Genomic DNA, 26,403 nt, shown 5'->3' with positions numbered 1-26,403 from the left:
TGTGCGTCGGCCCTCCGTGATGATGAAAGCTTTTAGTTAAGATTGATTTTAATTCTGCGTTGGAAGCAGCTGGTGCTAAACCCAAGGCATATGCCAAACATACACTCTCAGCGGGTCAGGAGGGGAAAGAAACTTAGGCTGTGGCGACTTTTACTACCAGTGTGAACAACCAGCGTTTTTATTGCATTTGAGAATGCTATCATGTCAGTAATTAGTACTGACTACACAACAAATTTTTTTTTTTATTGTCTGTATCCACAGACACGGAATGATGGAATTACAGTTGATGTCAAGGAATGAGTTTCTTTTATGCCTTATTGAAACAAAACAAAAGTAAAAAAAAGAAATCTTGTTACTGGCAGCACATATCCACGAAGCACCACGCTCACAGTCTGGGGTGTACCAGCTCCCTCCCGGCTTCTGGGTGGCCGAGACCGACCTACACCCCGCAACATGCCTTTGGAATTGGTAAGTCTCATTCTCAGGATAAAAAAGCGAAACTGACTCTCAGAAACATCCAAAATATCAAGAGGGTCTACCATTAGCCAAAAGGTACCCCAAAGATGCAAAATCCTTCTAAATATGTTCTTCTTGCGCTTGGAAACAGAGCTCGAGCTGGAATGTGGAAAGGAGAGGAAATATTTTTGCAACTCTTTTTTTTTTTTTTCTGTCATAAAATAGCTAGTGATTTACATCATATTTTGGGTCAAGAATCCAAGGTGTCTTCTAGGTCGTATGGAAGGCTGGGAATCAGGTCAGAGCGGTCTGAAGGTGGCAGGGTTGGCGGTCACTCTTCCCGTGCGTAAGCCTTGATGTTTCCTGTCACTGCTGGTTCAGCGTACGCAGCGGTAACTTGTCTGACAAGGACACTCTAGAGACAAGTAGGATGGGTCCTCATTCCTGACAGTGCGTTTGCCTGATACAAGGGACTGTCTCCCTGGTGTACGCTTTTCTTTGGGGAAAAAAAAAAGTAACAAATTGTCTGTACATCTTGGCACCTTGTAAAGTTTTCTTTTTCTTTTTTTTATACAAAAAGTTCCATAGCTTTGACACTCCCCATTAGTAATCACTACTTCACTGATAAACTTTGAAAGTGTGACCCTGGAATTTCATCATGCAAAATATTTACTGCAGCAGGAGAAAACATTTTTTAAAACAACAGTTTTTTTTTTTTCCTCTTTTCAAATGTATGAACTTGTTTAAGATAGCCAAGGAAGGCAGTGGCAGGATAAACGCAAGGGATAGGAATGTATCAAAAAACAGATTAACACACACGCGCACGCACACACACACACACACAAAAAAAAAAAAAAAAAAAAAAAACCTGTACAAGATGCTCTGATCAATGAAAACAAGAAAAAAAAATCTGTCAACTATGTTACAATTTAAAAGGCAAAAAAAAAAAAAAAAAAAGTTTGGGAGTTCCTTCCTCCCTCCCACATGTCAGGAAATGTCATCCAATATTCTTAAAGCAAGAATAACTAAATAAAATACATGTGCAGCATACTCTGCAATTCCATTACATACAGTAGTTTTTTTTCCAAAGCTTTTTTTTTTTTTAAAGTATCGTTAATATAAAGCAGTTGCACAGAAAGCAAAGGTGTTTTGACAAACAGGTGTATGCATTTATTCCTTTTTAGGAACAATACCTAAAAAAAGAACTGCCCTCTGCCCTCCCCCAAAAAAGACAAAGATTCACACAGACACCTCTGGATATATGTACAACATAATAAAGCCCATCCTAAAGAAGAGACTGGAATACCCCCAAGGGATACAGAATCAGAATTGTAAAAATCAGAGTGAAGTTTGCTTGCGGTAAAGCCTGAGAATTTTTTTTTAAGTTGGTTCTTCTGCAAGGCTGTGATACCTGCAAAGATAGGTGAAATCTAATTTTTCTTTTTTTTCTTTTTGCTACAGTCTTTAGACTAAGCATGCAAGACATACGACTAAGTGCAACTGAGTGAAATGTATTTTTTTTAATTTTAATCATTCCCTAAAGGTTTGAACTGAGGTATGCGTACTAACAGTTTCTCATGCTGTTAACTTTACTCATGTCTAGCTACACATGCTGAGAATGAACTAATCTACCAGATTTTTATCCTCTTTTGAATACCAAGCTAACCAGCAACCGCTCCGTTTAGAAGCACAGGGCCCCCTTCCCATGACCCTGTCTGGCTACTGCCTGCACATCATGAAGCTGCCTGGAAAAGTGAAAAAAAAAAAAAAAAAAAAAGTAAGTCTCGAGTGACCACAGACTGCCCTTTATACAGAAAGCAGAGAGAAGCTTCAAAGGTAACTGCCAAAGAAGGTTTTGTACCAAGCTCGGGAGTGGACGGGAGTGTTACTTTTTTTTTTTTAAATGAGAAATGCCGACCCAAGCCTAATCTGAAAAAAATCTTTTAAAAAGTAGGGTAAAAAGGAAACATGTTTAAAATACAAAAACACAGAGGATCTATGCCGAGGTGAACCCAAATTAACGCAGTGATCACAGCACAGTCCTTAAACGGAAGTGGCATCCAATCCGGCTTTAGAAAAGAAATGTCTTGTAGAAGGACTAGTATGTGGTCTAGGTCAACTGCAGAAGCTTTAGCTGCTCTCCCTGAACTTGACCTTCACTGTCTCCTTCACTGGACACCCCCTAGGTTTCAGCGCCGCACACTGGTTTTTCTCTGAGATGGTACTCCTTCGTTCGCTCCCTTAATACTGTGTCCTATTTCTATCTTCAATAGCCCAGTAATTTCTCTTTACAAGTTTTGGTCTCTGTAGAGGTACAGAAGGAAAACAAGAAAAAGAAAAAGAAAAACAGTAACAACTTAAAAAAAAAAAAAAAAAAAGTAACAACTTTGGTTCCATTACCTACTTGGTCTTCTAAATGTAGTCTATGGTGAGAGAAGCAGTTTTCTTACGTTAGCAATAGCCTATTTCTCATCAATTGCCTCTAAATTCTTTCGCCTCCTTTGATCAACAATAAGAGGATATTTGGCTTCATCAGATAAAGCATAAAACAGAGAACATAATTTACCTTTGTGTAATATCTTTGGTAATTTTAGGAAGAAAAAAAGGTACAAAGCATATAAATTAAGCTCCAGAGGCTCTCCAACTAAAACAAAAGCTACAGCCCTAGATAAATAAGCGAGTGACAGGGAAGGGGGTGCAGAGTGGAGGCGTCAGGGGCTCGAAGGACTGAGGCTGTACTGACCCCTGACCGCCGTGTTCTGCACACCGTGCTTGTTTCCCCAAAAAGCCCAGGGCTGAGATGTGCCCCCCCTGACGTCTTCTGCTGTTGGTCTGTGATCCTGGGTTGGTGGGGTAATATTGCATAACGCACTGACCCGCTGTACCAAATTTGCACATTGGAAATTAACACTGTAGCATTTGCTGAACCCGGTCCTCATTAACTCGCATCACAAGTTCAATCCGAAATCTAATTTGCATTCAAACAGATTAATGCCACCAAGCAGGTCTGAATGGATGTTTCAATTCAGCACCACCACCGCTTTTCAGCAAAGTTGCTCAGGGAAGCCAGCTTTTGGGTCATTTTGCAAACAAAGCAACCCTTGCTGGTTTTAACGACCGAGAGGGCCTGAGGCCCATCTCAACTTGGTTACTCCAAGGAGAGCCCTCCAGGGCCACACTGTCAGTTTAACTACTATGAGATTTTTGAGGAGGTGGGTGGGGGGCTTGCTGCATGTCCTGTGCTGGTAAATGCTGTGGTATTTGTTAAGGATGATGGTAGGTTCCAAAAGAAAAAAAAAAAAGAAAATCTGTTTACAACCCCCTTCCACCTTCCAATACTGCTTCGTGGAATGAATCTGTCTTGTTCCTAGAGTGTCTCTATTTTTTTTTTTTCTGTCATTCATTCTCTTTCTGGCAGGACTTTGCGTCTGGGTGAGAGAACCTTCATGTGTAGAGTGCAGCATTTGGGACCTTTTTTGAAAAAGACCAAAACGGAATGTTTTCTGACTTTCGAGAAAACAGTGGTGATGTCTGAAGGGAAAATGGAATGAGTGACAGAAAACTACGAACGAGAAATGACATTCAGCCTTGTATAATAAAAACACCTATTAACATTCATCACAAGGTACAGAAAACTTTTAAGCCTCCAAGAGGCCATGGGCCCAAATGGAGGCCTGAGGTCAGAACTTAAAATGGTATAGTAGAAGCCAAAAAAAAAAAAAAAAAAAAAAAAAAAGCAATACATTAAAAAGTTTGGGATAATTATTTTTAACCCCTCCCCCCAATACACACACAAAGGCCTTCCCCATCCCAACTGGAAGCAAAAAAAAAAAAAAAAAAAAAAGGAGTAAAGGCAGTGATAATCAACATGCAGTACTGTGCAAATAGGTCGTCCACTGGAATCCTTGAATTCTGGGCAGAGGCTTGGTCTGCAGCTTAGGTGCGCATGCTCAGTTGGGCGTCCTCCGTGTCCAACGTCGGCAGGACTGCAGTTCAGAGTCCGCTGCTAAAAGTGAATCCGTTTAGCAAATTTACAACACTGATGTTGACTGTTAAGAGGAAAATCCCAAGTACCAAACGAGTCCGTCCAATGCACAGAGTACAAATTCCTTTTTTCAACAAAAAGTAGAAAAATCAAAAATACTCCCAAATGGGATTCCTGATGGCACTAAGAGTTAACACATTTCAGAGTTGTCAAAATGTAGTGAAAAATCCTCCAGACTGTACAACAAATGGAGAACGATTTCACTGCAAACTTTTGACGTGTTTTTGTTTTGTTGTGTGTGTGTGTATGTGTGTGTGTGTGTGTGTGTTTTTTTTTCCCCCCAATCTTCACTCTTGGGGTCGGCCTGCCCAGATGTTCACTCCATGTCCTCGTTTACCGGTTCGTCTTCATAATCTCTGTCTTGGTCAAAATCTGGACTGTGGTTGGCTGTTGTCACTAAGGAGAGCGGCCCTTCAGCTTCCTCTGGATCAAGGGGCTCTTCTTTGACATGGACAGGATGCCTGGAAAAAGAAGATAACCACAGGTGACCACTAAAGTGAATGCGAACAATTTAAAATGCAGTTCCTCACTGGCTCTGGCCACATTTCAAACGCTCAAGGGCCACACGTGTGGGCTGATGGCTGCCATACTGGACAGCAGGGAAAGAGAGATTTCCACTATCGTGGAAATGCTTTGGACAGAAGCAGGAGTGGGCCTGTCCTCCCCAGCGGTGTTTCTGACCCTCCAACGTGCACTTCAGTTACTTGAATTCAAGTTAAAAGACAGCCTGTGACTCAGCAGGTCTGGGGTTGGGACCTGAGACTCTGCGTCTGTCACAGGCGCCCCAGCGATGCTGCTGGTCCGGGGACCAGACTTTGAGAACCAGATAACAGGCCCCACAGAGGCCTCCTGGGTGGATGAATATAAATCTTCAAGTAATTACGGGAACTAAGGATGTGTAATACAAGGGTGGTTTGGGGGGACCTCTGTGCAGGAGGCTGAGCTAATCATGGCGTGCCGTGTGTTCTGTGTTGCTAGTTAACATGCAGAACCTGGGAAAGAACTCTCCGGAGACCGACCCCAAGCGAGGGTCTGTCATTAATCAACTTCAAGCAAACAGCAAAGAGACACCATGATACATGCTTGAAACTCCAAATTAATGCGTATTTTTACAGACTGTCAATAAGGCAAGAAAAGCCCTGCCAGGAAACACAAACGGAGAGGAAAAGGCTCGCTCAACACAACAATATGACAAGAAAGCAGAGCCCCAATCAGAATAATAACGCTGTCAGCTGTAAACAAGGCAAAACACGAGGCCGGGCTGGTAGCGGCCACTGGGACACGCGGGGCTTCGATGCGATCTGCCAACTTTCCCATTATGGACCGGCGCGCGGTGCACCCGGAGGGGCTGCGGGGGAGGGAGAGGTAACCCGCTAAGAAACCACTCAGATAACAATTGAGAAATGTTGTTCGTAAATCATATTTACAACCGATCCTTTGCAAATACAAATTACTTTCGGTTGCAGGGCTTTTGATATGTAAAAGAACCATTCAAGTTAGGGGAAAAAGAAACTGGTCCCGTTGCTGGGACAGAAGGGAGGATTTTTTTTAAAATTGACATTATCAAACATTAGTAATAAGAGGTGGTGCCAGGGATGGCTGCTTTGTGAATAATTGATGATGTATGCAAACCCCAAAGGCCACTGGAACCCTTTAAAAACAGAGGAGTGCTTTTGGACTGCCCTTGACGCCTGAACCTTCAGAAAGCTGTGACTCAAAATCACACAGCCTGGAGAGCATTTGAGGGCAAGATGTCAGGATGTATAGCTCTTAAAAAATAGCTCCCATATTCTTAAAAAATATTTGCAGAACGAAATACACTGAAGTTGTATGTGAGTACATTTTACTAGTTTGGCTCCATCTATTTTTAGTTCTTTAATGGCCCCATTTATTTGTGTTTCAACAGTAAGACCCAGGACCGGCTGCGTACTTTGGAGAGCCCAGTGCGATGTGAACATGCCTTAAAAAATGCGTTAAGAGTGTCAAGACGGACACAGCCGAGCATTGCAGCCTCTCAGCACGGGCTCCTGTGTGACTCCGTCCACCACACGCCTGGGAAGGCGGCGCTGGTAGGATCCCCTGTATTCTTTTGGGAAGAGTTAGATGTATTGATTTTATTCCTTAAAAGAAACAATCACCCAAAACCCTAAGTAAGGTAGGATTTTTTTTTGTTTTAGTCTGTCCTTGCCCACTTGGGGCCATATTTTTCCATATTATAAACATGGCGGGAATATGGAGATTTTGCTCCCTGTACAGTTTTAATTTTTACGGCTACATGAGATTTCAGTGTTAGTAGTGGGCATTTTGTGACTGTCTTGTTGTGGCCCCCTTCCCCTGGTTTTTTGTTCATAATACAATGAGCCCTTTTATCCGTTAATTGTCCTGCTTGTGTTGACCTGCCTCCTTAGGGTAAATTTCTAAGCATGAAATTGTTGGAGCAAAGGCTCAAACATCTTGCAGATCTTAAGATTTCTTGCGATATTAATTTCCAAAGGAGAGCTGTCAACTTAGACTCAACCTCATGAGCACCGAGCGTTGCTTTTTAGAAACACCGTGTTGCTCAGCAGGTGCAAGGTTCAGCTCAGGTCACCTGGAGCTGTGTTTCTTGGACTACTGACCATGGTGAACACGTCTTTTGTGTTTTGGTTTCTTAGTTTCACTGTTGAGAAATGTTACTTCATAAAGTAGCTCCTCTTCTTCACTGACAACATGGGGTCTAGTAACAATTGGATAGGAGTGTTTCTGTGTGACATTTAGCCTGGACTGAGATCCAGAGGTGTTTCCCTGATCAACAATCTTCCTGTTTTCATTTTTTAAAACTATCAGTGGTATTGATCTTCTCAGGTTTACAAACCTGAATCTGATGACCAAGACGGTATGAGGCTACGAGTGGGAGGGGTGGTGGGACCTAGAAGGAACTGAAGAGTCTTAAGCAAGTTCTTGCTTTAATAATTTTAGACTCTGACAAATGTTTTGCTAGGCCAACACACAAACCACCACCCTCCACCCCAAATCAGATATATTTAAACCCCCCTGCAAAGTACAGCTCACATTTAGAGGATATTTGGTTTTCCCTTGAAATTTGCAACCAATAACATTACTCTCCGTCCCAAAGGCACTGGGGTCGACCAGCCCGTGCGTGGTGGCCCAACTCCGGTCAGTGCCTGCTGCCCAGGGCTGCCCAGCAGAGGTGAACTGCCCGGATCTCCTGCGTGACAACCTGACACTGCAACCAGGTTGGACATTAAGGCTTCTTAAAACTCCAGAGAAAGGAAATCCAGCTTCACGGCATTACATGACACCCACAGACCCCCGTGTGAGACGAACACAGTCACACAGAAGCGCGCAGCACTTCGGAGAGTGAAAGAGAACGGGTCTCCGCGCGAGATCCATCTCAGGTGAGCTGCAGGCCGCCGAAGGCACTGTGCTTTGTGGGCGCCCAGTGTCTCTCCTAGGACAGGGAGCCACGAGGCACCTGCACGGCAGCCCTGCCCCCCCCCCCCCGCCTACCTCTGAAAGGGCTATGGGTGGGTACCTGCAACAGCCCACGCTCCCCTCCCTGCGTCGGAGTGCTGCTTTTCTTCAGCCACTCTGGGAACGTAAGAGTTGCTAACTGAAGCTGGCTGGGGTTTAAAGGCGCTGTGCTCTGAGGGTGTGTGCACAGCGTGGAGTATTTTGCTTTGTAGCTCCTTCAGCTCCTATCCGGAGAAAAGTGCAATGCCCCAAAGCCATAATTATGGGACTTTGTAGTGCTTCGAGAGAGAAACTCGGTGTAGTGGGATCTGAGTGTTGCAGAAAGGGGAAGCGGGGACAGTCCGACTGCAACATGGGACAGCAGGCGGGCAGCCTCACTAACGGGGGAGGGGGGTCCTTTAAGCCTTGCTGTAAACCTACCGGCTGCATTTATTCCAAAAGAGTCGAACAGTTAAGAAAGAATTTGCATCACAGCAGGGCAATGCACACTGGACAAGAATGAAAAATGGAAATGTGAGGTCAAAAAGTAACAGTCTCTAACATGGAGAGGAGGCACAGAGAGTGTGCTATGGACATAGAATTATTTTTAGCCAACTGTATAAACCTGTGAGATTTGAGTCACAAACAGTATGCTTTTGGATGTTTGGATGCAGAGTCTCTTAAAAAAAAACCTGGTAAAACCTTCATTTTATTAAAAATTATTCTGACTGCTGTAAAATAAGGTTTCTAGTAGTACTAGGGTCAACTCAAAGTTTTAAATAAATGAACCTGGTAGTAGCTGGACCTCGTACAGCGACATTAGCATTGCTCTAAGCTGCTGTCCGAGATTGCTATTCAGAGATAGTTCTTTTTCTTTTTCCTACTGATCCTTTGTTACTACATCACAGGAACACACATCAGCTAAACCTCGGAGCTGCATGGAGACCACGAGGAGGCGGCGCTCTGCCACTCAGTAACTCCAGGTATTCCTGCTCTAGTGAGTGTTTCTTGAAGTAGCTTATGTACCAATTTACATTCGCTCTGAACTGCCTTACTGTCTTCGTAAGTACTCTCGCCGTGACCGTGACTTAATGATCACGAGTGCAATGGTGAAGTCAGCAACACCAGGTCGCTTGAGGGATGATGTGCGGCAGGTGCTGCCTGAAAGATAAACCCAGGCTTCAAATGTTGGGGAGTAAATGCTGAGATGGCTGATACCAGTTTATAACGATTATTTTCATCTTTAAAGATGCTCTTCGAAGGACTTTGGGCATGAAAATCAAACGGTAAATAAGCAAATTTCAGATTCCTCCAACCCCCCCAATTATCCTCACTGGCAGACAGCGTGTCTCCTCTGTTGTCAGATGCCACTTCCTTCTGTTTGCTGATTACTACAGGTCAGGGTTTCCAGGCACTGGCTCCAAGGGAGAGGCTGTCACTCAGTAAGCATCCCCTGCAAATCCTATCTGGGATAATGTGGTTCCTTTTCTCTTTTCAACTCTTCCTGGGAGAGAGGGGACTTAGAGTCACCCCGCCTCCCGGCCCCCACCCACCCGCAGGGGCATCGTGCATGGCCTGGCCTGTCCTGTGCGTGTCCTGGTGCCACTTCCCGTTCCACACGGACCACAGCCGCCCATCACTCGGTTTGGTCCTACGCATGCTCATTATACTGCTGTCTGCTGCTATAATGCTCCTATTAATTTTCCTTCTGATATTTTAAGAGCAATCTATAAATCATGCCGCCTTTCGTTCATGTCATCATTAACACTTGGTAATAACGCTCTGGCGGCGTGTTCGTGACTCCGCTTATCACACCAGCGAGTAAACCCGCATCCTTTCCCTCCCTGCTCAGGTGCAGCACGCCCACAAGGTGGACACGTGGTGACCCTGGTCCCCGAGACGCAGACCACTTTTAGGAGGAAAGCTGGTGTGGCCAGAGATGACGAGGAAGGAGAAAGGAGGCAGCCCACGTGTCACCCATTTCATGGCTGTGTGCGCGCAGAAGGCTGCGTGAAAGGCCTGCGGCTTTTATGGGAAAGTCAGTAAATGGTCCTTTTATGTGCGAAGCCAGCTAAAAACTTGCAGAAGCACCCACCTCCACCTGGGCTCTGGGAAAGCAGCAATTACGAGACGGGGTGAGAAGCAGCCATGGCAGGGCTGGCGGGGACCGGGGGGACCCAGTACTCACGCAGCTTGCAGCGGGGATCGGCCCGGGCTGCTGTCGCTCTCGTTGCTGTTGGTGTGTTCCATCGCCCCGTTCAGCTCTTCCCGCATCGCGCTGGCCAGCGTGCCTAGACTGGGGTTCCCCATGGAGGCCGTAGTGTAGAGAGGTATACTGTTCTCAGCCATCGAAGCCTGCCACCAACCGAGAGGACAGTGATGAAGACGCGGGGGGGGGGGGGGCACAGACGCAGGGCAGCTACTCGTTCTGGCTGCAGCCAGTCACTGCCGGTCTAAGTTCATTCCAGCAGGCTGGGCAAATGCAAGGGTCTAAGAGGTGGAGGGACACAGGCACCCGTGGGGAGGGAGGCGGGATTGAATGAGAGTAGAGTCGAGTCACATGGTGTAGACAAGGCTATCTTGTAATGAGGTTTCTGTCTGCTGCCTCTTTTCAGGAGGAACTGAGTATTTCCAGATCACGGGGAAATATAATGGAATTTTCATTCCTTTATCCACTTGGATGACTCCAGTATTGGATATTCAAGATTTGATCAGATTATTCTGGCTGTGGAGCTCACACGTATGAGGACTTCCATAACATTTATGTCTTAGAGTCTTCATAGGTAAGGAAGACGCAATAGAAGTGGGATCAGGTTTCAGCTCCCCCCACTGCTGCTGCGCTGGTGAGTTTGAATCTTTGTAGCGTGCTTTGAGATAACTGGTTGAAGGGAACTCTAATCTTCCAGGCTTCTGACCAACTGACTGAAGGGGAAAAGGAAGCTGTAAATCGTATTTTGGGCTCAGGTGACAGAGCGGCTCCAAGGGAGCGTCAGCATGGGAATGGCAGCAAAAGAAATGGTGACGTCTATACGGTTGGATCTCTCCTCTCTTCAGTCGAACCTACAACCTCCTGCATGGTAGCCCTACACTCTACCCCTGACCTGCAGCCTCTCTCAAGCTACCTTACTTCCCACACACTCACCTGTATTTCCCCCAGCCCAGGGAGTGTGCTGGGTTCCAGGTTCCTCAGAAAAAAATTAAAGTTCATTTTTACAGTAATGCAGAGTCCTACATGCCCTTCTCTGTTGCTATGTATGCTTAGGAAATTTCCCAAATGGTCTGAATTAACTTGGGAGTCTGCTTTCCCCACCAGACTTCTCTGGACTTGATAGACGCTGAACCACTCTTAGGATCAAGGGTTGCAACTCATTCCTCCTTTTGCTGGGACAACTTTGGAGCGTTTTGAAAAGCAGGTAATGAGTTAACACGTGAACAGTTTCCCTTCTCATGCATGTATTATTATTACATGCCCAACTGAAGTCGGAGCAAATTTCTGCAAAGTAATAAATACACAAACAAAAGCCATAACTTGAGCTTAGAAGAGCCACACCTGAATTACACTAAAAAGTGAGCTGTGTGAAGGACATCATTGAAATGAATTTTTTTTTTTTTTTTAAAAGAAAGACTTCACTTTTATGAGGATAGTCAAGGGGGAAGAGGTAACATAGTGTTTCATGGTCAGTTGTACCTCTGCGTCCATGGGCTAACCGACAACCTCACGACCTAAGCAGCAGCTGTTCCACTCCACGTGGCATTACGGCAAGGCCCAAAGTGGCCAGAATTCTGCCCTCACCAAACTGTCTTCTATCGCTGACCATTGTGACTAAGGGAAAGGAGGAATGAGTTGCAACCCTTGTTCCTAAGAGAGAATCAGCATCTATCAAGTCCAGAGAAGTCTGGTGGGGAAAGCAGACTCCCAAGTTAATTCAGACCATTTTGGAAATGTAGAAAAGGTATGCAGGACTCTGCATAACTGTAAAAATGACATTTGATTTTTTCTGAGGAACCTGGAACCCAGCACACACCCTGGGCTGGGGGAAAGAAAGCTGTGGGAAAATAAGGGAGCTAGAGAGAGGCTGCAGCTCAGGGGCAGAGCGGAAATCTAGCACGCAGGAGGTCCTAGGTTTGATTCTGCAGCCAGCACACCTTGCCCACTGCACCTGTCCGCGGACACCCCGCACCACCAAAGCCACTCTCCTTGCACACACGCCCTGTACTCTTCCTTCTACATTGACAGGTTCCCTGATGGCTTTTACGATTTCGGCTTCACATTTAGCAACGACACATTTAGACTCTCCACAGGTATCCGTGTCCTCCTAAACTATCATTTGAGAGTAAGGATACAGTGATTCTGGGCAAACTGTAATGGACCATAACTTCTAAAAAAATCTCATAATCACCCCATGAAAACCAAAATCCACAAATAAGATCCACAGAAAAACAAAACTGGGTGAGAAGATAGCTTGACCCCATCATAGTGAAAGTTAAAAAACCAAGGCAAAGGAGGCCCCAAAGCGGAGGGGCCTTCTTCCCTGAATCGCCACAATGTTTCTCTGAGGCAAACGATGAAAGCAACCAACCGGAGGTCAATGTCTAAGCTAGAGGTTCCTTTTTTCTTTGTTTTTTCACTTGATGACCACTTAGGGCCAGGTGGGTTACCACCTCTATAGTGGACTTAATTTTCAACATGATCCTGTGTACGGTACGTACTTTCATATCAGACTGCTCCTCTGTCAGAAACGTGCAGAGAGGCCCTAAGTCCCATCAGTCCTGGAACACTGACCACTAAGTAACTAACTAACTAAATAAATAAAACCAGTCTATAAATACGAAGCTTTATGGTTACCCTTAGTTACTTCACTCTTTCCGAGCATAATGCAGTCTGTCCCGAGGCCAGCGCTTTATTTCTGTAGTGGGCTCTGCTGTCCTATTTTCTGTATCGTACATCACACATTATGTTGCTCTCGTCATCTTCTTAAGATGCTCCACTAGTATTTTTACTTGCCTTGAAAAATGCAAGTGGGCAGTAATGGAAGGGAGGGCCTGCTGGCTGAAGCTTTATTTAATTCGCGCAGCAGAACGTTGTCTTAGGAGCCCGTCTCCTCACCAGGGCTCCAAACTCCAAGAGGAGACGAAAAAGAGCGCTCCTCAGATCACCCCTCACCTCCTGATGGCTATAACGTGTTCTTAGAAAATGGCAGGAGAGTTTGGGGCTCTCACTGAAAATAAGGAGGGGTGCCCAAAACAAATGCTTTAGAGCTGCAATGTGAACAGTTCTGGAATGACAAAGCACGCTAATTGAAATTAGTCACACAGCGAAGAGAATCCAGGGGACGGACGATCACTGCGGCAGTGTGGTGTGGTTTTTTGTTTTTTGCCTTTCCGCCTCATGAATGTAAAATGTGCTTGTAATCTTAATACTCTTCCAGATAGAGCAGGCTTTAAATTCACACTTCACAAGACTCCAGGGAAAATAAGTTACTAATGAATGGTATTTACAGTGGCGGCATCTAAGCGTGCTTTCGTTTGCTTTTCTAAAGTTACTGTGTAAACTGCAGTAATTAAAAGACATGCAGAACGTAGTTTCTCCGATTAACTTTGGTTCAGGCAAAAAAAAAAAAAAAAAGCAACAGCAAAAAACTGACTGATGACTGAAAAGCCCAGTTCAGTGAATCTGCCTCTGAACTAACCCTGCACGAGGCGTGTCGTCCAATCTTGAGAGCTTTAAGGCTCTGCTGCATCATCTGGGAAAAGCCTCATCCAGGGCGCAGGGCCGGCGCTCAGCAACTATGCTTCCTGACTCATCAGAACCAGCGTTCCCATCATCCCTGCCTCTTCGCCCCACTCTGTTCCCGTAATGCCGAGCGTCGCAACCATTTTTTCCCGCAAAGGAACTGTCTTGAGACTTTTGCTCCTCAAGCTGCACGCTCCCCTCGTGACACTTCCCCATCTGTCTGTGGATCGTGGCGCTTTGCAGGAGCATAGGCACACGCTGCACAGGTCTGTAAGGCTGAGGATCACAGACGTCAGATCCAGCTGTAGCCTCTATCGTTTAAAGCTTACTAAGATTCCTTTAGCCTGTGGTCTAGAACAATCTAGGGAGAGTCAAATTCAGACAGGACCATTGGCCAGACTGAACCCCTGAGGGGCTGGAGGACTACCGGGCCCTGTAATGGGGCAGGGGGTACTAGAGAGTTCTCTGCGACTCAGGAGGCGACTCTGCGGTTTGGTAACTGAGACGCGCCCTAATTAAAAGGCCTGATGGATGCCAGGGCGGCCCTTGTAACTCATATTTGGGTGGTAACCTCCCTCCTCGTCAATACCGGTGTCTTCATCCCCCGGCAGGGCTGGTTATGTAAGGAGGGTTTGCAACAAACCTTCTGCCTGCGTGTTACGTAACCTCCAGCAATCTGCTAGAAACCTACGGAGTTTTCTCAAACACCTCTGTCGTGTGAACAAAAACAGTTTACTTTCCCAGAGAGAACCAAGCCCGCCCTCCCCCCTCCCGCATGAAAAGATGATAAAACAGACCTTAAAAGAAGAAGAAATAAAAAGCTCTGCTTTCTCTTTAAACCCGGGAACAATAGAAGGTCATGTGACACACTGGCCTATCATCCAGCACATTAATAGCTGTGCTAGAGTAATTACACTTGTGGTATTTTTGCCTCAAGTGAAATTCTGAAATAAGAGGATGGAAATTATGATACTGCTGATAAATATTAATAAGTGAACTTTTAATTTTTTTGCCACAATATTCAAAATGCTAAGCATCTTGCTAATGCTGAAGCAGCCCGATGTGTTTGCCTCCAGGGAGTACGATGCTTTGTGCACTTAAGAAAAAAGTTTAACGGAATTAAAATTTAATATCTAATTAGAGCGAGGCTAATATATTTTGAAATGAGTGGGGGAGACGCGCGCCTCTGCCCGGAGTCGGGACGGCCGTCAATCTTACCTGTAAAGCTGCATTGAGAGGTGTGCAGTAGGCGTGGCTGCTCTGCATGTTTTTAATAAGGGAAGGGTTACTGTGTAAGAGAAAGACAGAAACAACGTTAGAGGCAATCAACCCCCGCCTTCCTAGCTAAGACTTGTCTTAAGCTTGCTGGCATCCTTCCAAAATCAGAAATGTCCCCCAGTAACAAAAGCAAAGCCAAGTGGGGTTTCTCCCCCTCTGCTGGCTCCATGGGGCTGTGAACAGCTCTGGGTTTGAGAGAGACTGCTGTTCAAGGAAACTGGGTGTAAAATTCCGGAGTACGGCTTGGGCACTCCCCTCCCTGGACAAATTCTGGTCTCACAAAATAGTGGCCTGTCAGTTTCCCGTAGCTGCCCCTGACTCCACCAGGAAGACAGGTGCGCTGGGGCCCTGGGCCGAGGGAACTGGCAGGGCCTTGGCTCTCACGCCGCTCCAGGATTTGGACTCTAGGGTTACGGCTAGAGGAATGGCACCGTGGCTCTTAAGAAATGGTCTTCAAGGCTCACTTATTGCCAAAAGAAGGCGGAGAGCGGGGTACTTGAGGTGCCACTCCTAAGGAAGCCAAGGTGGGCTGCGGTCTTTCGGCACAGCCAGATCTGGGGGCTACGCGGGTATCTGATGCTGTGTCCATTCCTGACCAAATGCAGACAAGCTGCTATTTTAACAGAGTCTCTAACCAGGAGGAATGAAAACACTCAATAAAAAAAAAAAAAAAAAATTGCACGGGAGATGCTGAGGGAAAGGGTGGCTTCCAGTAGGAAACTACCTACTTTAAAGGAAGTAGCTGAGCTGTTGTCAATTTCATCACTCACTGTGCTACATTCATATGGTTATACTGAGTGAGCCACCAAGGAGAACTTTATCCAATTAAATCCACATTTTAACTCAAAGGAAGGGTTCCCTCTTTACTTGGAGGAATATAGGGTCACGCAAAAAGCACTGAGTTACAGGGTCCCCGGGAAAGCTGCGGGATCAAAATACAACCAATCTTTGCATTGAAGACGTCAAAAAAGCATTACTCAAGGCACTGGTTCCAAAGAGAAACGAGAGAAATTAACATGTACAAATCACACAATTTAGTTCCGTTGCGGAAAGCCGTGGCACTGCTACTTGGTGAAATGCAAAACTATCATGGGATGAGTCAACCATGCAAAGCCAAAGCAACAGCAGAAACAAAAAACAAAAGCAAGTAAAGGCTCTTACTGTGCGACAAGCTCGTCAAAGTTTTCATCGGGGCAGTATTTGCGAGGACGGCCTCGTTGAATATGGCGGCCACGTTTAAACTCTTCATCATCAACTGTCCAAAAGGACCCAAACTCATCCTCTACTCTGATAAAGCACTTATGCAGTGAGAGGTTGGTGCGAATGGCACCCTGGGATAGGAGCAGCAGCAAAGGAGATGAAGTGGCAACAAAAGGAGACGGGGTTTGGGGCAGAACAGACATCCAATACAGGGAACAGGAAAAAGAAAATAAAATGCAATAAGCATAAGCAAATGGTTTGTGAGGGTTAATATGCATCGCCACCTAAAAGCTACTAGCATGTGATGCAACAAAGACCAGCAAGCAGGGCAGGGGGACTGGCGGGCATACAAAACAGGAGGGATGAAATGCTTTTTTGCTTCCCTTAACTGAGACAACGTGAAACCGGTTCTTTGGTCTAGCACCGTCTAGCAGCCAAAAGCCTCTACGTGACACTGGTTAGCACAATCCAAGCGAGGCTAAGAAGTTCAAACATGGTGGACGTACCCACTGATCTTTTGTGGCCTTCGTTTTTGGAACTCTACTTCATCCACTGTCCATACTGCCCCTTTAACGTTTTCTACTCGCACAAAACACTTGTGAAGACTAAGATTATGACGCACTGCATTCTGCAGCAAGTATAAGAGAGAGAACATTGACATTTTCCATAAGAAAAGACTCCAAAAACAGCAGTACATTCAGCCTCACAGTCCACATTCGTAAAACCCTCCCCAAGAGCTGGCGCTCCCACCCCCGTGCGTGACCGACCAGCTTGTGGTTAAGGGTGCCTCTTCCGAAAGCAAAAAAATTTTTTAAAACCCAGAATTATAAATTAATTGTACTTTGGTGTTTTTGTCAACTCTCTTGTAATAGTTAACCAGAAGACGTACTTTTTCATAGGCATATTAGCCCCCAAATAGGTTTCACAGCCAAAAATCCCAAACTATCGTTAATATGACTTCAAAATAAGGAACCAGGTAAAGCATGAAACCGTCCCTCTGAAACCCACTCACCTCACAAAAGGGCAACTTATTAAAAAAAAAATTTTTTTTAACCATTAAACTGATAATTAATAGTGTTAAATACTTTTTTTTTATTCTTCAGTTTTGGCCTTTAATTCCTTCGACATGTTTTCGCAGATTTATAAAGGAGAAATTTACGCTGCATTTTACCATTGAGAGTATCACCTCCAATAGTTCACAGGATGGGGGAGGGGTGTGCGAAATGATCCCCAGTGGACGGATATCAATCACCAAGCTACTGTGAATACATACAGCAGGTGGCCCTTACTGTGGGCAGGCACTCCACTGAACTGAGGACACGCCAGCGGACACGGGAGGAGAGTTCTCAATGGCAAAATGATGACGCTCTCGCGCTTGATGGTTCCTGCAGACCCGTTTCTTGGTTTCTTTTTTATGGTTAAAAGTCACTTCCAGTCACTCCTGAGCTGAGACCCTTGACATCTGTCCTCTCTCAGAAAGGAGGATCTCGACTCAAGGGTGAAGAGTTTCTGATATCTTGTCTCCTGAGCTTCAGGAAACCCTACAACCCTGCTGTGGGACAGTAACAAGCATGGCTTCCTTTCTTTGGTCCTCCTGCATGAACTTACTGATTTAGACTCAAAACTGGACATGACGATCTTCCAGAGAGACCCCTGTCAGTGACTGCCAACTTCCTTCTTGTAGGGACTGTGGTGGGGGGCATGGGGACAGGAGAGGTTGATGCCTGGACCACACCCCCCAGACCACGTAAATCCTTGACTCCATTTCAGCAACGCTGCTACTGCTCACACACCTGGTACTCCTCCCCTTCGACCACCTGCAGTACTTCCTCTCTGAATTATCCTCCCAAGTGGTGAATCTTGATGCGAACAGACTTTGGGAGGTGTTTCAGTTTTTGGATGATCGCCGTTGGTGACTCCATGAGAAGTCAACCTAGAGACTAGTGATTTTTGTCTGAGATGGAGTGTTTAGAAGGTAGTGAGACAAGGTTTATTACGTGGCCTGACGGACTGGTCATGAGGAGAATACACAGGATCAGTTCTCCAGGAATTGTTGAGCAATGTCAGCATAACTGAGGTGGGTCCAAGACAGCCGGGGTGACTACAAAAGGGCACCCCCTGATTCAACCAGCTTTGATGGGTTGACCTCAAAGCAAAACAGAAATCTCTGGAAAATGTCTGGCATGTTATCATGATACCTGGTAGGACACATGTCTTGCCACACACATTGTACTCTGCTCTTTAGATAAGCATTTCCTCTGTCATACTGCACACAGGCAGAGGATACAGGATGCTAAGAGTCTGTTGTTACCTCCTGGAACAACACTAAGGAAATTGAAATACATACATAAACCCAAATTTCCTTAAAAAACTCCACAGACAGAGCACGTGTACACACGGGACAGCTAACTGGGAAAGAAGTCAACATTTCTCCACATCCTAATCACTGTCTAATTTTTTAAAATAGTATCAGAATGTACAGAACTGGAAAGATCTGAAAGAAGCCATGTCTGAAAATAAAGGACTGCTCTCGGTCTAGCTGAACAGAACAGCCCAGGAGGTCAAGATGTAAAAGTCAGAACTTCAGTTTTGTTTTCAAAGATTGCACATCCAAGCAAAAGCAACTAGAAATGGAGAGTTTGCCCCCAAAAGCTGAGTGAGCTCTTTCTTGTCGTCACTTTAACTGGGCGTTTCGTCTTTCGTCTGAGATCACTGTCCAAATAAGGCCACGCAGAGAAAACTACACGTGTTCGTGAGTCAGTAAGTACTCCGTCTGGGATTGTTTATGTGAATGACACTTTTTCCTACAGTTTACGAAAATGAAAAAGTTAAATATGAAGAGCTAAGCCTAAGTACCGTATTCGTAACTGGTAATTATTTTCAAATTTGATCACTTGCTGTTTTATAAAAGGCAATTTGAAGAAAATGTCTGCTTCGTGCTTATACTTCCTAAACCCTAAAAAGCACCTGCAGTGCAGCTGAAGGTCCTTCTGTGCTGCATCTCCCCAAGGCAGGCCAAGGAGGAGAGGGAAGACGGGGAGCATGGTGCCTTCAACGCCTACGCGTCGGAACGGAAATAAAAAAAGATCATTTGGGCCAGAATAGATATTCACGGCTCTGTAAGATTGATGAATTAATTCTATGGTTATATTCACTTTATTTTAAAATGCTGATTTATCAAGAATGTAACAGAGGAAATGTCTTTTCTGTTTTTGTTTTTCTCCTATATAAAATTAAGCATGTAGCAAGGAAGACATGTATTTCAAGCAAAGTGTATTTTCCTTGCATCTTGTAAGAAATCCCTATCACATGTGTAATAACATTAAAAATATCCTAAAATATTTGCATTTTAAATGCTTCTAAATGTTTTGGAATTGAAGGATTATGAGAATTCTAGGTTAGTAAAAAATGCAAAAAAAAAAAAAAAAGATGACAGATTGTACCTGTCCCTTCTTCTGTAGCAAGAATATTATAAACCAAGAAACTGACAGTGGGAAAATCCAAAAGTTGGTGAGGGCTAAATGGGCTAAATCTAATACAATGGAATAAATACTAACAGAATATATGAACCCATTGCTCAACTGAGACAGGTGTGTCCTGCGACCCCAAGCCTGGCCGGGGGCATCCCAGGTGGAGCTGCTGAGTTTGACCTGCTTTATGGCAAACGCTGTTACGGTCATTACATGTTTCAGAATTTACGTCTCTCCCCTAGAGTACCTATGATAGCTGAAGGGCAGTCTCTTGACTTTAAAAAAAAATAATAAACATCGCTAGTACTTGGAAAGAAAAAAAAACCCAGTAATAATATACATTGCTAGTCCTTGGAGTGCATAGCTTTTTCCACTAACTAGGTTAAATTAAGGAGCTTCTATCAAACCAGTGAAGGTTATGTCATTTAACTAATCATTTCTCCAGGTCCCTAACAGTTAAAAAAAAAAAAAATGTTACCTATGCATCTCTGCAAATATTGTTGGTGTCTAAAAGACCTAAAAGCACGAGGCTTGTAAATATAAGACAACCTCAAAACGTAAGCAACACTGTCATCTGTTCCTTTTCCCTACACGTTCCAACCAGAGAGAGATGATTCCACTGGCTGGTCCATCCGAACATCTGAGGCCAATGTAATGGGAGTCTTCCGCCCCCAGCAGTTCAACCCCGATGCAGGTATTTTCTCAATCCAGCATTCCTGTGCATTAGACTGTCCGTCCAAACGACATGAATGTAACTTACAATACCTGCGTTTTGCCGACAACACACTCCTATGAATGACCCGATCCAAGACCACACAGGCCCGCACGGAAGCTTACCTTCCACGTGGCGGCATTGCGTCGGAAGTAAGCAAACATTCGTGTGAACCAGTTATAGATTTCATTTAGTGTTAGCTGCTTTTCTGGAGATTCGAGAATGGCCTGCGAAGCGAACGTTAACAGCAAAAGATAATTTATGACCAAATCAGCAGAATTGTCAGGGTACCCTTTCTTGAAAATATAACCGTGATGCCGAGCTAAATCCTAAGAAAGGCTTCACAGAATGATCTAAGATGAATGGTTGTATTTACCAGTTCAATAGCAGAATCCAAAATGGAATTATCTAACTGTTTTGAGTTTTTATTTCTGTTTCCGTACAGAAATATTAATTTATTAGTCATTCATAAAGCAGAATCAAAGAGAAATGCAAAACATTTCACTAGCTGATTAAAGCTCAGTAATTATTTAGAGCTCAGATTAATTCTAGGGATCAGAGATTACTGTAGCTTGTGATAATTGACTTGCCATCTTTAAACAGGCTCATTTTCACTGTTGTGTGAAATGAATTTCCTAATAATCACATCGTATTGTAATACTTAATCAAAAGCAATTATGTTATATATTGCAGTTTTAAAAAACCTTATAGAAAAGGTTTTAGCATGCTTGCATACTAAACGGTTTTAAATCTACTTCATCAATATAAATACCTTCCGGTATCATTGCACACACTGTGCTGTTTACTTACCTGCCTAATTAAAGATGCATATGTAAATGGTGGTCTAACTTCCGCGTTCTTATAAAATTCTTGGTTCTGCGCAATATCTGCTAAATAAGAATCATTGTCCTATTAATTATCACTTTTTAAAAAGAGGCTGGTCTGCAAGAGCGGCCGTCTACAATTCCCCGTGAGGCAAACATGGAGAATCTACCTGAAGAAATGGGCACGTTGTACTTGTCTGAGTACCGCCTGCGGATGGGTCCCACCGTGTGCATGCTGGTGGTGGTGATGACGGAGGGGCCTTGGGTGACGGGAGTGATGGGGGCGGTGGGGGTCGTCGGAGTATGAGGTAAGCTCTGTGGAGAAGCCTCTGATGCAGATTTGGAGAGTGTGACACTTGACACCAGATTCAGCTGCGAGAAAAGGAGCAGTAAGACCTTCAGGAGGACGCGGCAACACTCCCCCCGCCGCCCCCCGGAGCATCTGCAGTCCCGCAGGGATTAGAGCGGGGAGGCCTGGCTAGTTTTCTTTCTCTAGGAAGATGTTGACAATCAGCTGAAAGAGGAGCTGAGTTCCTACGTAAAAACAGTACACCGAGTGGTTGGCTGAAAATACCTCTTGCGATGTCCTAACGTCCTGTTGTTCAGAAGAGTGTTTCCCAAAGACAGTTCAGTAAGTCTTTACAGACACAAGAAGGGGTTACCCCGCCTAGTGAGCCTGAGAAATTTGGGGTCAAAACATTTCTTTCCCCATGCCTTTGCACCCTTTCTCACAGCCTGCTCGGCCTCGGAAACCTCGAAGAGGGAGATGGAGCCCTGGGAGCACCAGTGAACACACCCGCTGGGGTTCACTGGGGCCCACCTGAGCTCTCCAACTGGGACGAGAGAGGAACTGTTTTTCCTTAATTTTCATAAAAAGTAAACTGCTACTTAGATAGCCACGTGTACCCAGTGGCGACACCACACTGGACAGCCCAGGGAGACGCGACCTCAGCTCCATGCTGCAACTTCACGACACAACTACCGTGAACAGGTTTGGCCCATGACTCGTCTTCAGAAGAGTGGCAACCATCCTGGAAACATTCGCTCAGTTCCATGACTTGGCACAGACTGATCTTTGAAAGCTTTAAGTGTAATGTTCACTCAATTCTAGCAAATACGGGATTGGAATCTATTAGCTTAAAAAGAACATGGCACGTGAGAGATCTGCACCTGTACAATTTTTAAATCTTCCTTCCAATTTCAGATGTGTCGTAACAGAGATGGAATAATCTAGTGCATCCAGTAAGAGAATAAATACTATTTACTTGAAGTAGAAGAGACGAAAAGCACCGCGTGCTGCTTGGATCCTCCTTTCTATTTCGCCTTCCCTTTGAAGTGCTTCTCTTATTAACACTGGAAAAGAATGAGTTTGTCCCCCTTTCCAAAAATTTGTTGTTACTGAAATGTTAAGTCTGGCTACGCTGAAGAACTCGGTTGTTTTCAACATAGCTGTTCTGGATCAACTGTAACGACTATCTTAGAAACTTGTAGCTGCCCCAAATCTAAGAAAGTCCAGCAAAGAAGGCTTCTTTGGTATCATTTTCTCAAACCAGATTTTAAATCACATAACACATTGTCTGTTTCACCACTGCCAACGGTGCTAAGTACAAGGCAGAATTCGTGGCAAGTATTAACAATGAGGCTCCTCCAAGATCACCATCAAAGAACAGGTAAGAAGACAGTTCCAATTCGTTGGGAAGAGTCAGCCCTACTCACACCCTAGTAATGAGAATGCTCAACCATCGTTGAGGAAAGATTCATGGAGACATGGAAACACGGTGCTGGAAACCGAATGCTGGGTTGCCCGCTTGTAGCTGGGCTTCCCTTTTTACCCCTCCCTTGAAATGCAGACTCAGCCAACACCAGACCTCCCCACCCCGACCCCACACTCCCCTATGCGCTCCACCCCCCACAACCTTCATGCCTGAGAAGAGCAAGCTGTGGAGATGGCATCCCCTCTTACAAACCCCCCAGCAAGCCGGGCAGATGCCAGGAGCTGCTTTTTCACTCGTGCTGCAAACTTGACTTCACGACACACATTTGCATACTAAGTGCTCACAGTCCAGTGTAGCGGCCGTGGGATGGAGCAGAGCTGAGAAGGGAGGCCTGGGCTGACCTCCCCTTTGCTCTGGGCCTTAATCACTAACCAAATGCAGGAACAGTCTGTATGAGCATTGGCCCAACGGACGGGTCAAGGAAACTAGCGCACAAAAGGCAAGGGCTCATAACTATCCAGCTTTTAAAATTCAGACGCTGTCAGACCTAAGAATACCAGCAGGCTCGGGAAAGGCATGGACACCATTTGTAAAAATCCTGCTGTAAACCACCTGCCACTTGCCTGGTTTCACTTAAGTCTCACACCACCACTAATACTTGAGACGTTAGGACTCATATTTTACAGAGAAGCAAACAGAGGCTCACGGGAGATTAAACCGCTTGCCTATCACAACCTGGACTCAAAACACACACCTGTGATCCGAGGCCCTTTGTGTCATATTCTCCTCACGCCCAGATGATGGGAAACGCAAACACTAACCAGGTGCATTTTTCTGCATGCTCATTTTTGGAAAGGATTCAGGGAATAGCTTTTATCCCTGCTTAAAACTGACAGTCAATAAATACTTCCAAGCAAAGATAAGGCGCTGGGAATTGAAACTACAAAGCCAGGAACAGAACAGGCAACGGCTGCCCGTGAAGGGCTTACCATCAAATGCAGACACGGATCAAAGAAAAAACAGGCACAGCGACCACAAACAATTCTGAGGACTCACTCTGCTTCTTGGCTTTGCTTTTCAGTTTAGGAACATTACCCTGAACACCACGGCGTTATTTAAAACGTAATGAAAATGATAATATAAATACAATGTCCTCGAGAAATATGCACGCTCCCTTCCAGTTCTGGGAGGATGATCACTGAGTCCACTGGGCTCTAGTTAATTGCCAAAAATCAGAAACTCACAGGCAGGTCCCCGGGTACGGGTACGAAGTCATAAAACGTGAAAAGAATGTCATTCTTATAGCTTTTGCAAAGGTCTTACCACTTGGACTGTTTCTACGGAAAAAGCGACGAGAAATAAAATCCCTTGCGGGTTCACATGAGCCACGGAGGAAGCTGAATTTTCTGGAGGCTGTTGAACTGAGGTAGTGAGTGGAAATAAACACCAAGCCAGGAGAGAGCAGAGAGGGGGGCTTACCAGGCTTGACAAACGACACCGTGATTCACACCCACTGCTGGGCTGTCTCTAATAAGCCACAGAGGAAGCAGCCAATCTCAGCTAATTACCAGATAAAAATGTATTGTAAGGACTCTAATTAGGAGACGCGGACGGAGGTGATCTAATGATTAAATGCTGCATTCGACTGACCCCACCGTCGATGTGCAGTGGTGCAAGATGTCACTGGAATATTTTGTACAAACAGTCATTTTATTTCGAGGAGGGGAGGCAGTAATATTTGTAATGATGGCTATGAGGTAAACTAATTAAAAGACAGTTCCTAGAGGAAGAGGGTGGCGGAGAGCAGCTGTGGCCATTCCAAAACCAAGTGCCAAGTCTCAATAGAGGAGCTGCAGTCAAGTGGAAAATTTCTGCCTGACCTCTGCCCTTGCTATTAATTTGCAGGAAAACTAATGACACATATACATATTCCCACAAAATTGTTCTAATTGCTAATTTGCCAAAGGAGCCCAGATTCCAAATTAAACATGACTGGAGCCTGTGAGGGAAGAAAGAACAAAAAGCTGCAAACTCCAAACAGAGGGTGCTTTTGCCTCGCGAAATCATCTGAAGGCTGAACCAACAAGTTAATGAAATGTCAACCTTGTCAAGGGCTATAGAAGTTTCTTAACTTTTACACTTTTGTTCGCTGATCACATGCTAGTCTTGATGAGAAACCATCTTCGGGGAGGCAGGTCACGAGGGAGAGAGGACACGGAGTGGGGGAAGGTCTCAAAACCAGGCTCTGTGTTCAAACCAAACCTGCTCTCTTAATTAAGGTCTCTCTCTCTGAAAAAAGTGGACCCACCCACCCCCCAATTAATTATCGGCTTAGAACAGAATAGCAAACCGGGAACGGTGAGGGTTTGGCTTGAAATATTCATCTTAATTGTAAACTATGAAATCTTAATATCATCATCAATTAGAAAGGAAAGCACAGGCCCCCTCGTGTTTCTGATCGCAGTGAAGGTTGGAAAAGGTAACTTTTTCTGGGGCACGGAGCAGGAAGGGACTGGACTGGGAGGGTTTCTTTTCCTATTTTTCTTATTGTGTTCATTTTCTGTTTAAACAGAAGTTGCTATGTTTAGAAAAGTTAGTAACTCTGATATTTTCTACATGGCAAGTTTCCATCATGTGATGATTTCAGCGAAGATAATCTCTTTGAAACTCCGGCCAAAAGCTAAATTCTTATGTCACTTAAAGCTGCCGCAGGGTTTTTTTTTTGTTCCCCCCTCCAACTTATGGGCACTCCCAACCATTGCCTCTTCTCCCAATTCAGTTCCAGAGGGGCTGTCGTGGAAATCTTACCCATCCACACAACGGGACCTCTCTCAGCTGCCCGGTAACTCTGCTGAGCCCCCTTTTTGAAAGACCAATCTTGAGTTTTTCAACAGTAACCTCCTCTCTCTCTCTTCAAGATTATGAGTCACTCTCATTTTTCAAAAATAAACAAACCACTGATGTAAACCCCAGACAGAAACAGACCTGTCGTAAGCATTCCCATAAGAACTCATTTTTATTTTTGTTTGTGCTCTGGCCTCACATGAAAACAGAGTCTGAAACAAAAGGCAAACCTGAAACCCAAACACTCAGGGACCCAGCCACTTAGCAGGGACTTTCAGACTCACGGAACTCGTTTTTCTGCCCTGGGTTTTACTGGCCTGAGCGGATCAATCCTAGACATGACTCACTCGTGTTCAGAGAGGGCCTTCCTGAGGCTGGAGGGACATTACTAGATGGTGGAGGACGGACAGCGATGGCATTGGGGACCACTCTCTCTGCCTGGTCCTGCTTCTGTCTTAGGGTCGCTGCAGGTGGAGGACAGTGACTGGGAAGCTGGTTGTCACTGACAGAGGTCCAGGGGATGGGGGACTTCATGAGAAACAATATAAACCTAGCTTGTGAGGGGGAGACTTGTGAATCTCTTTCTACGACAGCCGAATAGTATTTCTCTGACTCAAAAGCCAGGCTGCAGCCAACAGCCCAAAGGATCAGCCATTTGCTTAACAGTGAAAA

The 26,403-nt window shown here is 45.0% G+C and overlaps 1 protein-coding gene and 1 long non-coding RNA gene across 12 annotated transcripts in view; one reads left to right on the top strand and one right to left on the bottom strand.

The window, feature by feature from the left end:
* Positions 1 to 154: 154 nt before the first annotated feature.
* FOXP1 (forkhead box P1) overlaps positions 155 to 26,403 on the bottom strand; it is a 549,899-nt gene continuing 523,650 nt past the window's right edge. For 7 of the 11 annotated variants that reach the window (XM_032458004.1, XM_014560759.2, XM_032458007.1 and 4 more), the window contains 7 exons: positions 21,343 to 21,544; positions 21,159 to 21,238; positions 20,474 to 20,575; positions 16,673 to 16,794; positions 14,907 to 14,976; positions 10,143 to 10,309; positions 4,818 to 4,962 (listed from right to left, as the gene is read on the bottom strand). In XM_032458004.1, coding sequence (XP_032313895.1) covers positions 4,818 to 4,962; positions 10,143 to 10,309; positions 14,907 to 14,976; positions 16,673 to 16,794; positions 20,474 to 20,575; positions 21,159 to 21,238; positions 21,343 to 21,544 — 888 coding nt within the window. Of the gene's footprint in view, positions 4,963 to 10,142; positions 10,310 to 14,906; positions 14,977 to 16,672; positions 16,795 to 20,473; positions 20,576 to 21,158; positions 21,239 to 21,342; positions 21,545 to 26,403 lie in introns of all 11 variants that reach the window. The other 4 variants (XM_032458008.1, XM_032458001.1, XM_006186539.3 and 1 more) reach the window with 3 other exon arrangements.
* Positions 7,772 to 9,898, top strand: LOC106729853. Its single transcript, XR_004311957.1, has 3 exons — positions 7,772 to 7,899; positions 8,863 to 8,937; positions 9,807 to 9,898. It is a non-coding gene; the product is annotated as an uncharacterized LOC106729853 (long non-coding RNA).

Source organism: Camelus ferus, chromosome 17 (assembly GCF_009834535.1).
Source record: "Camelus ferus isolate YT-003-E chromosome 17, BCGSAC_Cfer_1.0, whole genome shotgun sequence".
NCBI classification, from domain to species: Eukaryota; Metazoa; Chordata; class Mammalia; order Artiodactyla; family Camelidae; genus Camelus; species Camelus ferus.
Note: the sequence above shows the minus strand (reverse complement) of the source record. Positions and strands in the feature narration are given on the sequence as shown.